Source organism: Lynx canadensis, chromosome D4 (assembly GCF_007474595.2).
Source record: "Lynx canadensis isolate LIC74 chromosome D4, mLynCan4.pri.v2, whole genome shotgun sequence".
Taxonomy (NCBI): Eukaryota; Metazoa; Chordata; class Mammalia; order Carnivora; family Felidae; genus Lynx; species Lynx canadensis.
In genome coordinates, this window is record NC_044315.2 from 74817559 (window position 1) to 74833552 (window position 15994).

General features: G+C 46.8%; 1 protein-coding gene across 1 annotated transcript in view; it reads right to left on the reverse strand.

Moving 5' to 3' along the window:
• TNC (tenascin C) overlaps positions 1–15994 on the reverse strand; it is a 95012-nt gene that overhangs the window by 51432 nt on the left and 27586 nt on the right. The window contains exons 2-9 of the mRNA XM_030293782.1: positions 14606–15199; positions 10525–11934; positions 8960–9223; positions 7841–7956; positions 6712–6868; positions 3051–3320; positions 1601–1786; positions 1255–1344 (exon numbers count right to left, since the gene is read on the reverse strand). Coding sequence (XP_030149642.1) covers positions 1255–1344; positions 1601–1786; positions 3051–3320; positions 6712–6868; positions 7841–7956; positions 8960–9223; positions 10525–11934; positions 14606–15062 — 2950 coding nt within the window. The 5' untranslated portion in view covers positions 15063–15199. The remainder of the gene's footprint in view (positions 1–1254; positions 1345–1600; positions 1787–3050; positions 3321–6711; positions 6869–7840; positions 7957–8959; positions 9224–10524; positions 11935–14605; positions 15200–15994) is intronic.

The window sequence follows — 15994 nt, forward strand, 5'->3', positions numbered from 1 at the left end:
AATACAGTGGTACATCCATACCATGAAGTACTACTCCATTAAAAGCATCTAAAAAGAACTAACTTTTAAATAACTTGAATGGACCTTGAGAGAATGACGCTGAGGGAAAAAGCCAATCTCTGGAGGCTGCATACTGGGTGAATCTTTATATGTAGCATTCTTGAAATAACATTACAGGGATGAAGGAAAGAACAGGGATTTGCCAAGGGTTAGGGAGAGGGAGAGAGAGGGAGGTGCCTGTGGCTACAAAAGAGGGGACAAAAGCGATCCTACTGATGGACTATTCTGTGTCTTAAAGACACCGGTGGATTAAAAAAGCTGCTGATGATAAAATTACTTACAAATAACTACACACACATACAAAAGTGAGTGCATGTAAAACTAGTGAAGTGTGCATAAAGTTGATAGCTTGCATTGATGTCAGTTTCCTGGTTGTGATACTATTCTAGGATTACGCAGCTTTAACCATCGGGGATCTCTCTGTGATATTTCTCGCAATAGCATGTGAATTGACAATTAGCTCGAAATAAAAAGATAAAAAAGAGTATGTGTGCAAGTGCTTAGCATTGGCTCCTGCATAAAGAGGAAGCTCCATGAGGCACGATCTATGTTCTCTCTGTACACCAGACCCTTTTTCTTCATGGTGCCTGGGGGAAGTAAGGAGGAGGCTGGTGGAGAAGTGGAGGGAAGAGTTTCCTTTCCTTTCTTTCTTTCTTTTTTTTTTTTTTTTTTAGTAAATTTTCCAGGAAAAAAAAAGAAAGAAACTTGAGGAAAGAACCAATGGCTTCACATCACACCACTCCTTACCACCCTCATCCAGAGCCTGGAGCTTCAGGATGGAATGGATAAGAACAAAGTCTGTCTGAAACCGTGTTCCTGCCACTTCTCATCTGTGGGACGAGGGTACATAATAAAAGTCAGGTGTTTCCTAAGAGAAAACCCCCCAGATATGTTTGGATTGGTTCATGGTTTACCAAAAAAAAAATGGAAATGATTACCAACTTAAAAAAGTTTACAGGTTTCTTATAAACTCTGGTTCCAATTTCTCCTAAAAAATTCTTATTCCCCTCAGTATCATTGAGATGTGGCGTGCTTATGTTACTTTGGAATTAGACATCTGGGCTGGATGGTCCTAGGGGCCTCTTTCTCCTCTGTGCGTCTACTGTTTCTTTCAAAGTAGGTTTTCTGTCGCCTGGGCCCTAGCGTGTCTGTATGCAGGAGCCCAGTGGTGGTGGGGACCAAGGGGCATCTCACCTGTGGCCGCATTGATGGTGGCCGGATCGCTCTCCTTGTCGGCCTTCACGGCAGACACTCCGATCCCATATTCAGTTCCCGGCCTCAGACCTAAGTGAGAAAGAATGTGCAGGTCGATATTATTCAGCCCCAAACTGGAAAGACTTTCAGAGGATCGGAAGAATGGCCCTGAGCTGCCTGTCGCTGGAGGCCGTGATTTCTCAGTGTCTGCTATGTTCTACAGACTGAGTCACTGAATTCCGAGTGAGAGAGGTAGCTGGGAACTGCAGCGTTTTCTCCTTGTGGAAGGCTGCAAAATGGGGACACGTGCCCCACGGGCCCGCTGGGTCTGGGGTGCGCAGCTCACCTGTGAGCGTGGTTTTGGTTGTGGTTTGCTGGCTCCTTGGCACTTCCACCTCAGCATGGTCACCTCCGGAGATGGGCGCATACTTAATTCTGTAACTGTCAATGGCTGCCTTGCCATTCCTCCACTCCAGGGTGATGCTGTTGTCCGTCTGGGAGACGCGACGGAGATTCCTGGGAGCATCCAGGCCTGTGTGGAAGAGGAAGGGACATTTATATCACAAACACTAGGCACCAGGAGAGTGGGAGTCTGACAGTTCAAGCTGAAACATGAAAGGCACCTACCCTTGGAGAAAAACGACAGTATCTCCCCCACACCCACCTGTACTGCTGATGCACAGATGGAAACAAATACTGCATGTAGGGCACCTCTCCCCTTTACTGATGTGTGTGATACTCTAGTCATGCATGCGCTCCCCAGATTTTGTGCTTAAAAAAAATATATAAACAGAAACTTACAAATAAGGTCTGTGAGTGTAAGTAAGAACTGGTCTGTTGTGCCCATCGCTGCACTTCTAATAAATCACACGGAGCTCACTGAACTCCGAAGAAAATATTTATTGAATCAGTGATTGATTGACATCTTGGAACTTTTAAAAGGCTGCCACAGGCTAAGAGGTTACAGGCCTCTTTGTCATTCATGCTTTCCATAAACTGTACTTTATTATGAAAATATTTATTTGAATTTTATTTTAATCAGCTTTTGTCTGAGACTGTCAGACCAGCAGCATCTTCTATGTATGCTTTTCTTTTTATTTTATTTTTTTATTTATTTTTATTTTTATTTTTTAAATTTTATTTTTAATGTTTATTTATTTTTGAGACAGAAAGAGACAGAGCATGAATGGGGGAGGGTCAGAGAGAGAGGGAGACACAGAATCTGAAGCAGGGTCCAGGCTCTGAGCTGTCAGCACAGAGTCCGACGCGGGGCTCGAACTCACAGACCGTGAGATCATGACCTGAGCCGAAGTCGGACGCTTAACCGACTGAGCCACCCAGGCGCCCCTATGTATGCTTTTTATTTTTTATTTTTGGAAGGTTATTTGGGTATAGTTTTTTTTTTCTTTGAAATGTTACTCTCTAGGGGCACCTGGGTGGCTCAGTCGGTTAAGCGTCCGACTTCAGCTCAGGTCATGATCTCACAGTCTGTGAGTTCAAGCCCCATGTTGGGCTCTGTGCTGACAGCTCAGAGCCTGGAGCTTGCTTCTGATTCTGTGTCTCCCTCTCTCTCTGTCCTTCCCCCACTTGTGCTCTGTCTCTCTCGCTCTCTCAAAAAAAAAAAAAAACATTAAAAATATATATTACTCTCTACAATATTTTAGAATAAACACTTAAAGGAATGAAGTTTCCCTTTCCATTGTCCTACGGTAAAAGGAGCCTGGAAGGCACCCTAGCATGGAGTGAGAGAGGAGTCACAATCCCCTCCTGGCTGTTCACAGGCGAGGGCCCGTTACCTGTCGTGAAGGTCTCTTTGGCAGGGTTGCTGGACATGTCGCCCCTGCGGGAGATGAGGGACACCTCATACTCGGTGTCCGGCTTCAGGTTCCCGATGGAATACTGGTTCTCATCATGTGTGAGATCGATGGTGGTGCGGTCACCGGGCACGTCTTTGATTCCGTAGGAGAGCTCGATGCCGTCAATTTCGGCCAGGGGCTTGACCCAGGTGATCAGAGCAGTGGTGTCTGTGACATCTTTCACCTCTATCTGGCCGGGGGCATCCAAGCCTGTTACAGGCAGACAACGGAGTGGTTTCAGAGACTGGGGCCAGGGCCAGGGGCTGAGCAGAGAGGGGCTTGCAGCCATCCAGATCCACTCCTGAACAGGTAGGTGTATACTGACCATCTGACCTTTTTTTGTCTTTCTGAGTCTCAATTTCTTATTTGACATGCTATAAATAGGGATGATGCCAGCTACCTTGAAGGATTTATTGGGGTTTTTTTCGCACATTAAAGGAGATAATGCTCACAAAGCATCTAGCACAGAGCCTGGAGCATGGCAGTTACATGATAAATGGTCGTAGCCCTGTTGTTATTATCAGTACGGTTCTCTTAAGTTGAAGAAACATGCTTAGGGCCTATTTCATTAGAAAACAAACAAACAAACAAACAAACATTGATTTAGCTTCTCTGGCTTTTTAATTAGGCAAAACTGCCTGGATGGTTGATGACTTCTCCATTAGAATTATGGAGCCAAAAAGTGAGGCCACCCCTAGCTTGGCCAGGTATGGAGAGGCATTTGTGATGAAACACTCCACCCAGAAAGTCACAGCCATCCCAAGCCTCGCCATCTTTGTGCCTTTGTCTCAGCTCTCCTCCCACCCCACCCACTCTGGTGTTATCGTGTTGTGCTGTGTGTGTTGTGTTGTTGTGTGGTGACAGCAGGCGTGACATGCTATTTCTTACCTCCTGGCCTCTGCCCTTGCTTTTCCTTTGTATCTTCTTCCTGAGATTGCCCTTCCCCCTCCAAAAAAATCTCCCATTCAGCCTTCAAAACCTCACTGATATGTCCCTTCCTAACGAGGGCCCTGTTTGACCCTGTTGTAATCAGGTAAACACATTTACCCTTCCCAACGCGTATAAAGTTTTAGTTACATAAGATGGATAAGTCCTAGAGATGTGCTGGACAACACAGTGCCTACAGGTGACAACACAGCATTGGACACTTCACAACTCATGGAGAAGGTAGACAGCATTCTAAGTGCTCTTGCCACGATTAAAAATACGAGTGCCTTAATGCACTTTTTTCACTGTTGTGTACCACATTTCTCTACAGTTTATTCAAACTGTGTTATTCAATTTAGATAGGGCCTAAATTCATTCATTTAGAGAGTGGGTCCTTGAACCCTTTTAATACCCAGCATAGCAGCAGACTTTGTCGTTTATGTCTTCATTCTTTTTTTTTTTTTTCTCACGATATAAACAATTTTAATGCACACGTTAAGACAGACCAAGCATTCAGTAAATGCCTAAAATTAAGATATTAGGGCATTTAGTTAGTGTTTATTTCTTCAGTTTAAAAATAGCTAAGTTTGTGTTTTCAGCATTGGTTGAGGAAACAATATCAAATGAAAGGAACTTTAGTTTTATATAGGAATGAGAAGGAGGAATAAGTCATAGCTGATTGTGAGAAACCTACACGGTCCACTGTTTGAATTCAAAGTGTTGATCCATCAGTCTCAGCTTACAGATGATGAACCCGTAGAATGCACAATGAAAATGAAGCTATAATTCCACCGTGAAGCTGCCTGTCCCATGTGCTTACAGGTGCCAGCAAGCACCCACACCACACCTGCTATGGTCCTTAGCAGCCCTTTCATAAGAAGGCTGGATCAAGTGAAGCTCACTGATCACCCCCCAAATCTGGGACCCTTGAACAGAGGACACTGGCTCTTACTACAATGCCAAGCAGAGTGCCTATCATGTATGTCTTCACTCTCATGACAACCCTGTAAGGACACTGTAAACCCATATTCCCGATGGTAGGGTCATTAAAGAAGCAGACTTGCACAAGGTGACAGTGAGCCGTGGAGCTGGAATTCACACTCGGGTGTGTGTGGGTCCAAAGCCCGTGCTCTTTCTCCTTTAAATGTGAACGCCTCTCAAAAGCATCCAGATGCCAGAAATGGTTGTCATACAGCCTTATACAGATACCAGAGGGAAGGAGCCAAAAATGCTTTGTCACCCAAACTTTAAGGTCCTTTAAGCCTGGATAAAGTTCGGGTATTAGCAAAATGAACACATAAACGTCTGCCTCTCAGTGTTGACATTTATGTGATTAAGGAACTTCAGGCATTGGGATGTTTGCCCTGCTTAGAAGAATAAAGCAGCCAATCCCCAGAATTAAATTAAAAAGAAAGGGACAGACAAAAGAAAAATTTTTTTGTAGTTTCCCTACAAAAGCAAGTAAGCATTTGCTTGATTTCTTCTATGCCTTGGTGGTGATCTAATGATTTTTTTTCCTGTTGATACCTGCTTTCTACCTACCACAGAGGGATGGTGTCAGCATGATGGAAAACACTTGCTTACAGAGGAGACAGTCTAGGAGTTGGCTCAGAGCTAGGCAGAATGTGCAAATATTTAAATGCAAGATGTTCTTTCTTGCCATTAGTCAACAGATTTAACTTTTCCAACAATCTCTTGCCAAAAAGAATCAATTCCTGAAACAGTTGGCACATATGGTATCTTGAAGATAAAAAGGTTTTCTCAAATGGCAATGCAACATCATTTTATTTGTTTATTTATTGATGTTTAACAAATTTGCTTCTCGGTAAAACAGCTCCAAATTCAGATTGATTTTCCCCTCACCAAAGGATCTACTAGTGCCAAATTCTATTCTATCCCCAAGAAGCTCTGACATGTTTACTACTGAGTGACATTTAATTTCTGTTCCTATTGGAGACATGGGGTCAGCATTCTACATAAACCAGAGGCTAGTCAGTGCTAGTGGTAAGGGGATTGAAGTTACAAAACTAGACCCTGCTTACAGCTCTGCCCCTGATATTGTTAACCATGTGGTGTTTGTTAAATTGATTTAGATTCTCTAAGCCTCAGTTTCTACTAATAACAATAATATTTGCCCTACCTCTCTCACAAGACTGGTATATAGATTAGGTGATGTGGTATGGTCTTACCTATCTTGTACCTGTGCCCCCTTTGAAATGTCACCGTGAGCCTCCTCTCATCAAGAGATGCATCTATTTCCTCACCCCTGAAATCTGGACTGGCCTTGAGATTTGCTGTGACAGAGTGATATGGTGCCACTTTTCAGCCAGTCCAGCTGCCGGGGGAGCAGGCCCAGGCTGGCAGACTGAGGCTGAGACACCAGGTGAAGCAGAAAGGCACCATCCTGGTTAAGACCACCGAAGGCCCACCAGCCCCCAGCCCGCACAGATGTGTACGCGAGCCCGCTCAAGAACAGAATTGCTCAGCTGAGACCAACCCCAAATCATCCCCGTGCAGAATCATTGTTTTAAACCACTAAGTTTGGGGTTTGTTTTTTATAGAGCAAAATCTAGCTCATGCAGATGTTGTGTAAGGGGAAATGTTATCAACCAGAGGTGCTATGGGGTACAATCAGCTTTGTCATGGTGTCAGTGCTATTAAAGGTGATACTCACGGGTAGTGGTCACCCTCTTCAGGCCTGGGCCCCGGGTATTGTTTTTCACGATGTGCAGAGAGATCTCATACTCTTGCCCAGGAGCTAGGCCAGTTTGCCTGTATGTGGTCTCTGGTCTCCTCAGGCTTTTGGTGATCTCTCCCTCATCTTCTTTATTCTGAAAGATAGGAACACCTTGATAAGAACTAAAGGAAGGGGATGCCTGGGTGGCTCAGTCGGTTGAGCAGCTGACTTCAGCTCAGGCCATGATCTCACAGTTCATGTGTTCAAGCCCCGTGTTGGGCTCTGGGCTGACATCTCGGCTCAGAGCCTGGAGCCTGCTTTGGATTCTGTGACTCCCTCTATCTCTGCCTCTCCCCTGCTTGCACTCTGTCTCTCTCTTTCAAAAATAAATACACATTAAAAAAAAAAAAAAAAGAACTAAAGAAGGTGCCAGCCCCTTCTTTCATGTGATTTACTCCTCTGAATCCCCTCCTTCACTGAGCATCACTCACTAGGCATCAGATCAGCTTGGCGGGTGCTGAGGACACAGACATGGTAAGGACATTTCTCAAGTTTGCTTTTCCCTCTTGTAAACCAATCTGCTCACTCCTCTGACACTCAAGTCAAGTGACAGAATGTGAGAGCCAAAGCAGTTCTAGAGCCACAAACTCAATCCTTCCTTTGATAGACCGGGAAGCCAGCATCACAGAAGTTGGGTGGCTGTCCCATAGTCACGCAGTTAGTTAGTAGCAGAGCCTGGGCTTGGACTCAGGAACCCACTTTCCTGCCTCATATGTGCTTTTAGGCCCAGAGAGAAGGGATACTCAATCTCAGATATGCCTGGGGACATTTGGAGACAGAGGTCATTTCTTCTCTTCTTTGCCTCTGAGTAGAGATTTGCCAGACCATGAGGCACAAAGTGAACCTAAAGATGGCTTAGCATCTATCTGAGCTCACAGCCCTAAGAGCTATGTTTACTGACTTCTTAAAATAACTGAAAATATATATGCAAACATGCAGGGGCTAAGCACAGCCCTGACCCCCACCAGCAGCTAAGGAAATAAAGTTGATATAAAAGTATGTAGAGCCCTCGGACCATCTTTCAGATCCCTGAGGTCAGATATGACCACTCCTCTGGGTGCCTTACCATATTCCGGAAGATGATCTCCCACGTCTCAAAAGCGATGTCCAGAGGATCCCACTCCACCTCCACAGATGTCTCCTTGATGGACTTGAACTTGAGGCCCTCAGGTGCAGGCAAGTCTGTCAGGAAGACCAGAGAGAAGGATTCTGCATGTGTGTGTGGAGAGTGACACAGCGGTGATTCCCCTAAACCCCACTGGTGGATGCCTCACTCCGTTAGGGCTGGAGTGTATTTCTGACTGCTTCAGGGATACTGTCTACTGATGAGGCAGTGTGAAAATTAACATTGGGACCCACCATATGATTAAACACTGGCAATTTTGTATGGCTAAACCTGTTATGTAGAAGGGTTTGGAATCAGACAGAATGGACTCAAATCTAAGCTCCACCATTACCAGCTTTGTGTGCGTGAGCGAGTTGTACCAAGAGCCGCAAGCCTTAGCTTCTCCACTCAGGAGGGGGAGGTAAGTATGCCTGTTTCTTTTGGGGAACTAAGTGAGGACTGAGTGATATACTGCATCATGTAGACTGCTGGGCATGCCTCCTGGCACATGGCCCACATTTAATACGTGGCAGCCAATGTTATTATTGCTAAGCAAAGAAAAAGATCAATTTCTAGACACAACTTGCTTTTAAGGTATGAAGGTAATTATACTGATATTGGATTCTTAAAGGAATAACTTGAACTCTGTAAAGTTTCCACTTTATAAAAACATATAGGGACAGTGAGCTCCATAGGAAGGCTGTAGTAGAACAGAATGGTTAAGAGTATCAACCTGCAACCAGACTTCCAGGGTTTAAATCCTCACCATTTATGATTTGGGATGAGATGCTTAACCATTCGGTCTCAGTTTCCTCATCTGTAAAATGGGTTAATACTTGCCCCTATCTTATAGAGTTATTATGAGTCAAGTGAATTAGTATATGAGGGGTTTCTTTAAAAAAAATATTCAATGGGTTTAGCTGGATCCCAAGGTCTTAATTGGTGTAATTCTGACAGGACAGCTATACAGCTATGGGGGCAAAGGCGGAGCAGGGACTCATGGGGGTGGTGGTTATGCACTGGGCAAACAGAGGGCGGTAGAGGCTGTCAGGGGGTTGGGGGTGGGTTCTGCTCACTCACAAGTGGCCACCCTGGCACTGACGGGAATGCTCTTCTTGTTTTCCAGGATGGCGAACACGCGGATAAAGTACTCCACACCAGGCTCCAACTCCCGGATGGTGGCGGATGTCTGGTCCCCGGGCACGCGGAACTGCATTTCCAGACCATCCTCGTGGGTGGGTGTGTACACGACGAGGTACTCGGTGACCCGCATCTCATTGTCCCAAGCCAGGTTCACGGTCTCTTCTGTCACTTCTGTCACAACGAGGTCTTTGGGAGGGGACACTGGCAGGAATAAGAAAGGACAGCTTGGGTCGGGTTTTGTCAGTAAGGTACTCTGTGAATTCTCTCTAGGTTTGTTTCCCTTGACTTGTCCCTTCCACCGCCAGTCACAGAGGCCTAAAATCCAGCTTCCGTTTTCTAAAATGAAAAAGGTCATCAAGGACCCCCTGCTGTGATCCAACCTTAAAACCTTTGGTGGCCTTCAGGCTAAAGTTCTGGGCCTGCAACATGGCCTTCTGGTTTCTTTGGGACCCGGCCCCTCTGAATTCTCTGTTCTCTGGATATTAGTTCAGATTCAGGCCATCTGCATGGGAACGTGCAGCCTGAGCTTGGCTCCGGCTCTGAACTTGAGGTCACACGCTGTTAGTGCTGGAAGGCTATCTGGGACTCATTTGGTCCAATTCTTTCATTTTTTAGATGTGAGTGAGGCAGAAGAACTGGCCCAACTTTGTGTATCTCATCACATTTGAGGCTTACACCTCCTCCTTGCCAGCCTGCTGTTCTTTTCAACCAGGCTTCCCTGCCTTGGGCACATTAAACACATTTATTTATACCTATCAATAATACCTTTAATCAAAGCAGAAATTCTCTATTACAACAGGTATGGTATCGGTGTGTGAGAGGGGTGCAAAGACCCCCCCCCCCTCACTGAACATGAGCATTATCATGCTTGGTTGTATTTTCACTCACTGTTTATTGAGCACTTACTGTATACTGTGCCTTATGCTGTCAGGATAGTGTTCCTTTAAGGAGCTCATAATCCTTGGGATTAAAGACTGTTACGAAAAAAAAAATGATTTAAGAGATGGGCCTGCCTCATAAGTGATTAGCACTCACTCTCTAGCTGAGTGTGCAGTTAAAACAGTTTGTTTAATGTAATCTCACTGTCCATTCAATTGAGCTGAGTCTTTGCTTCCATCCAAATAGAGGGCTTTAGTTTATTTCTGGTTCGGTGTCAGTGGGGAGTAAGAGAGAAGGCTCATATTTAGCAAAGAGGCTGTTAAAATCATTTTGTCTACCTCACCATGGGCACTGGGCGTTAAACTTGGGGTAGACGAGTCAGGTAAACCAAACAGCTCTACCGTGTATGAGCTAGGTGTCCTTGGGACAATTCTATGACCTCCCTGAGCTTCTGAGCCTTCAAGTACATAGCCCCGTGACAGGTGACTAACCAGGGCCTCTGTAAAGGTGCGCGTGTGTGCGCGTGTGCAAGCACGCGTGTGTAATACACAGGTGGCTCTCCAAAGCGCACCGGCCACAGGCTCCCTCACAGCCAAGGCCGCGCTGGCTCAGTACGGACTCACCCTCCGAGCAGTCCTCCCCGGCATGGCCCTCGCTGCAGATGCAGTGGCCCTCCACGCATTGCCCCCAGCCACTGCAGTCGTTGGGGCAGGAGCGACGCCCACAGTCCGGGCCCTCGAAGCCCTCCTGGCAGACGCACTGACCGTCCTCGCAGCGGCCCCGGCCGTGACAGTCTCCGGGACACCTCCGCTCTTTGCAGGCTGTGCCCATGAAGCCTTCACGGCACACGCACTGCCCGTTCACGCAGCGGCCTTGGCCGTGGCAGTCGCCCGGGCATGCGAGCTCTGCGCAGTCTGGGCCCGTGAAGCCGTGCTCGCACTCGCACCGCCCGTCCACACAGCGGCCCCGGTTGCTGCAGTCCCCGGGGCACCGCAGGTCGCGGCAGTCTTCGCCCGTGTAGCCGTCATCACAGACGCACATGCCGTTCACGCAGCGGCCGTGCCGGTGGCAGTCGTTGGGGCAGCTCATCTCACTGCAGTCATAGCCCTGGAAGCCCTGCTCGCACACGCACTTGCCCTGCACGCAGCGGCCCCGGCTGTGACAGTCGTTGGGGCACCGCAGCTGGCCGCAGTCCTCCCCTGTGTGGCCCTCGTCGCACACGCACTGCCCGTTGACGCAGCGGCCGTGGCCGCTGCAGCCGTTGGGACACCTGAGCTCGCCGCAGTCCGCGCCCGTGAAACCGTCGTCACACTCACACCTCCCGTCGACGCAGCGGCCGCGGTTGTGACAGTCGGCGGGACACCTCTTCTCGCTGCAGTCGGCCCCGGCAAAGCCCGGCTCGCACACGCACTGGCCCTGCTCGCACCTGCCCCGGCCCGAGCAGGCGTTCGGGCAGCTGAGCTGGCCGCAGTCCTCGCCCGCGAAGCCCTGCTCGCAGTAGCAGGTCCCGTTGACACAGCGGCCCCGGTCGAAGCAGTCGTTGGGGCAGATGAGCTCGCTGCAGTCCTCACCCGTGAAGCCCTCGTCGCAGACGCACTCGTTCTCCACGCACCTGCCGCGGTCGTAGCAGTTGTTGAGGCACAGGGGCTCGTTGCAGTCGTGGCCCGCAAAGCCGTCCCGGCACACGCACCGGCCGTCCACGCACCTGCCGTGCTCCTCGCTGCACGGCACCGGGCACACCTCCTGGCTGCAGTCGGCCCCCGTGTAGCCTTCGAAACACACGCAGACCCCACTCACGCACTTGCCCTGGTCGTTGCAGTCACTGGGACAGGCCAGCTGGCTGCAGTCCTCCCCTGTGAAGCCCTCGTCGCAGACGCACTGCCCGTCAAGGCACTGGCCCCGCAGGTGACAGTTGCCTGGGCATTCAGGCTCAGAGCAGTTGGGGCCTTTCCAGCCGGGTTCACAAACACAGCCGCATCCTTCCGTGCTGAAGTTCCCGTGGCCACTGCAGAAGGGCCTGGTGTCCAGGCGGCCTACAAGAAGAGAAGAGGCAGGCCGCTGATTGTAAGCAGCTGGTTTCCAGGTCACCACCTGTCAAGCCCAGCTTCAAATTCAGCCAGAAGAGGGTGGCACCCTCAGGCTCCAACTGGCTTGAAAACTAGTTGCTTAGTGTGTGAAATCAGAGGGGACTGGCATCCAATTAGAGTAGGCACGAATTCGTAATCTGTACTCTCTGAAATTGTACACTCACGTGCAAGATTGTGTGTTAATGTGCGTATCTCTGTGTGTGTGTGTGTGTGTGTGTGTGTGTGTGTGTGTTCCCCCCACCTCCCTGGGGGAGGATCTATAGTTTTTATCGAATTTTTACGTATTCCCAGGACCCCAGTGATTACAAACCACTGCCTCATGGAACAGGTTATGCTGGGCCATGTTATTTTTCCCGCACCTAGCCAAGGTCAAGCACATAAGAGAACAATTGTTTCACGCAAGAAATATTTGTTGAACTGAACTCTGAATTCTGATTCTGGCTCAATAGCTGTGCCGCATTTGGAAAGACACTTAGATGCTCTGAAGATCAGTTTCTTCATCGGTCAAGTGGTACCAAGAGCCCACTTCCCTCGGGTTTATCAGGGTTAAGTGAGGACCTTATGAACCTACTCTTGTTCTCATTGTGATTTTCTCCTGCAGAGGTTTTGGTGTTGACTCAAGTTGGTATGTGGGTTTATGCTCTACAGCAGGGAGCAAGGCAATTAATAAAATGGTTGGAAAGGTAAGAATTAAATATATGTTTTCATGTATGGTAGCCACTAGACACATGTGGGTATTAATTGCATTGTGGCTAGTCTGAATTGAGAGTTGCTAAGGAAGTTAAATACGTATAGGATTGCAAAGACTAAGCTTAATGAAGGGAATATAAAATATCCTTTTTTTGTATTAATAATTTTGTATTGATTCCAGGCTGAAAAGTGGATAATTTGGCTACACTGAGTTAAATAAAACAGTTGATTGAAATTATTTTTACCTGTTCCTTTTTCATATCATTAGTGTGACTACTGAAGAGTTAAGAATACATATCTGGCTCATGTTATATTTCTACTGGACAGCACCACACTGAATAATTATTTCAACCCAGTCTTTGGCATTAACCCTGTTGTGTAACTCCCATTTGCATTTTCCAGGGAATCAATAGATATTGAATATAAAGTAATTTGTGTATAAAGAAAACTTTTTTTTTTTTTTTTTTGCCTTGGAAACCTAGAGCCTGCCCTATAGTACTCTCCACTTACAGTGATTAGGCCTACTCTTTTTAAAAAAATGTTTTATTCATTAAAAAATATAACTGTTAAACATACATATTGAAATATGTCTAAGGTTGCTAATTGTCAAATAAATAGAAATTAAAATAACTAAGTACCATTTAATCCTTATATTACTTTCCTTCCAAATTTTAATAAATACATATGCATTGTAAAATAAATAAATAAATAAGTTTTATTTACTTAATTTGAGAGAGAGAGAGAGAGAGAGAGAGAGAGAGAGAGAATGAGTGGTAGAGGGGCAGAGAGAAAGAAAGTCCCAAGCAGGATTCACGTTGTCAGCACAGAGCCCAACACGGGACTCAAACCCATGAACTGTGAGATCATGACCCGAGCCAAAATCAAGAGTCAGACACTTAACTGATTGAGCCACCCAGGCACCTCAATTGGGACTACTCTTGAAATACCTTATCAAAGTGCTTTCTGGTAATTTTTTCTGAGTGGCAGCAATAAAGAGGTTCAGCTCTGATTTGAAGCTACTTAAAGTCCCGGTGTTCTGTGCTCTGTCAGCTCTAGGGAGTAGAGATGAACACAATTTGGAAGTGGCAAAATTCCTGACAAAGGGGATGCCCTGGAGACAGAGTATCATGCGGGGAGTGTGAGTTCTGGAGACCACAGGCACACTCAGAGCTCCTCTCTCTTATTACTCTTGGTGCCCTTTTTGTGCCAGTTGGTTAACTTCTTTGAATCTCAGTTGTCAGATCTGTAGAATGGGAGTATTAAACCATACTCCAGAGGGTTGTTGGGAGGGTTCAATGAGATAATGAGTTACAGTGCCTGATACATAAAGGGGCTCAATGCATATTGTGATCGCCATTGGAGTTGCCATTATACTGGAAGATTATTTTCCAATTCCCAGATTTAGTACCACCATAAACAGAACTGTGTCTTTGTAAAAACACCAGGGTGTGGGATATCGTGGCTCAAGTCCTACCTCAGCCACTGGTGGCAGGACCTTGAGGAATCCCATCCTCCTTCTGGACCTTAGTTTCCATGCCTGTACAAGGAGGTGATGGGGCCATATCAGCACCTTTCAGGGAGTGATCTTGGGACAGAAACTTCATAAATATGCTCATAGGTTTTGAGGTAGAGAGTGTGTAGATCCTGTGGTCAAATAAGTGTTAGAAACTAGCCATTAAAATGGAACAAGATTTTTCCAAGCAAGACTTCTCAGAAGCTTAGAAACTCCTCTGAGAAACATTGTCATCAAGACTCTCCAAGAGCAGAACAGAGATGGTTACATTCTCCACATTTATTTGACCACAAAATCTCTTTTCAATGAACACTTTGTGAGGCTAGTTCCCACAGGGAACCCCTTTGGAAACAACTGATGGATCTGGCCACGCCCATCATTTCTCCCATCGGGACAGTGAGGCGCTGGGCGTACCTTCAGCAGGCTGGAGACAGCAGCCTGCTCCCGTGGTGCACTGCTCCCGCAGGGAAGACACCATATTCTCCAGCTCCTCCAGTCTGCTCAGAAGCTCCTTGACATCAGGAGCCGCGGCACAGCCACAGGCCCGCCGGGGGATATTGATGCGGTGTGTGAAGACGATCTGATTTTCCCCGTCTACTGTGTGCTCCTGGAAGCTTTCACTGGGCTCTGATGGTGGTGGGGCCAGGTCTTTCTCCCCACTAGCGGATTCCAGATCCACTGAGCACTGGGAACCTACTGGCAGCTTGATGTTGTAGACATGGTTAAACACCACTGGCTGGTGTTCCTCGGGCAGAGTGACATTCACCCCACTCTGTCGCTTGTGCCGGATGACCTTCTTGAGGACCCCACCTTCAGTAGTGAGGGTAAGCAAAGCTAAGAAGATGCCCGCCAACATCACCATGGCCCCCATGGTGGAGGTGGGTTTGGCTGGGTGTTTCTGTGTTCTTGGATCTTAGGGTGTCTCACTCTCAGGCAGAAGTGGGGATGTGGAAGCACAGAGTAGAATCCAGATCAGTTTGTTCCTGGTCTTCTTGGAGGAATTCTCTTCTACAATAAGGGAAAACAACAAGTGTGTTAGTTCTATTACTGATTGAATCTATTGAATATCATCATTCCAAGTGAATTTTGATTTTCTATCTCCTGTGTTTGAGTTCTCCCGATATTCCTTCAGTATTCACCGTAGTGCTGATACAAACTGGTCTCTAACAGAATATTGCAGGGGTGCCTGGATGGCTCAGTCACTTAAACATCCAACTTTGGCTCAGGTCATGATCTCATGGTTTGTGAGTTCAAGCCCCGTATGGGGCTCTGTGCTGACAGCTCTGGGCCCGAGAGGGATTCTGTGTCTCCCTCTCTCTCTCTGCCCCTCCCTGCTTGCACTCTCTCTCTCTCTCTCTCTCAAAAACAAACGTTAAATTTTTTTTAATAAAAAATAAAAGAATATTGCAATCTTGAAGGCATGATTCACTGACTTTTCAGCTTCTGGAAATATAGGGAGACAGCAGAGAATAGACATTAGGACAAAACTTTGGAATATTATAGACCAGACCCGGGTTTTGATCTCAGCTCTAGCTCTGTGCCTCTGGGTAAGTCATGTAACTTTTCTTTGTCCTATGTTACTTTCTATACAGTAAATGGCTAAAGTGAGGGTTAAAGTAATGATACCAGTAAAAATATGAAGTGGAAATATGTCATGGATTTACGGATCCCTTCAATATTTACTAGAGGAGCCCACTGAGTCCTTGTATTGATATGAAGGTCATCATCCCGGTAGATGTTCAGTAATTTCTGTCTCTTATTATTGATCCTCCAATCTGCATTGAGCAGCATTCACTGGTTCTC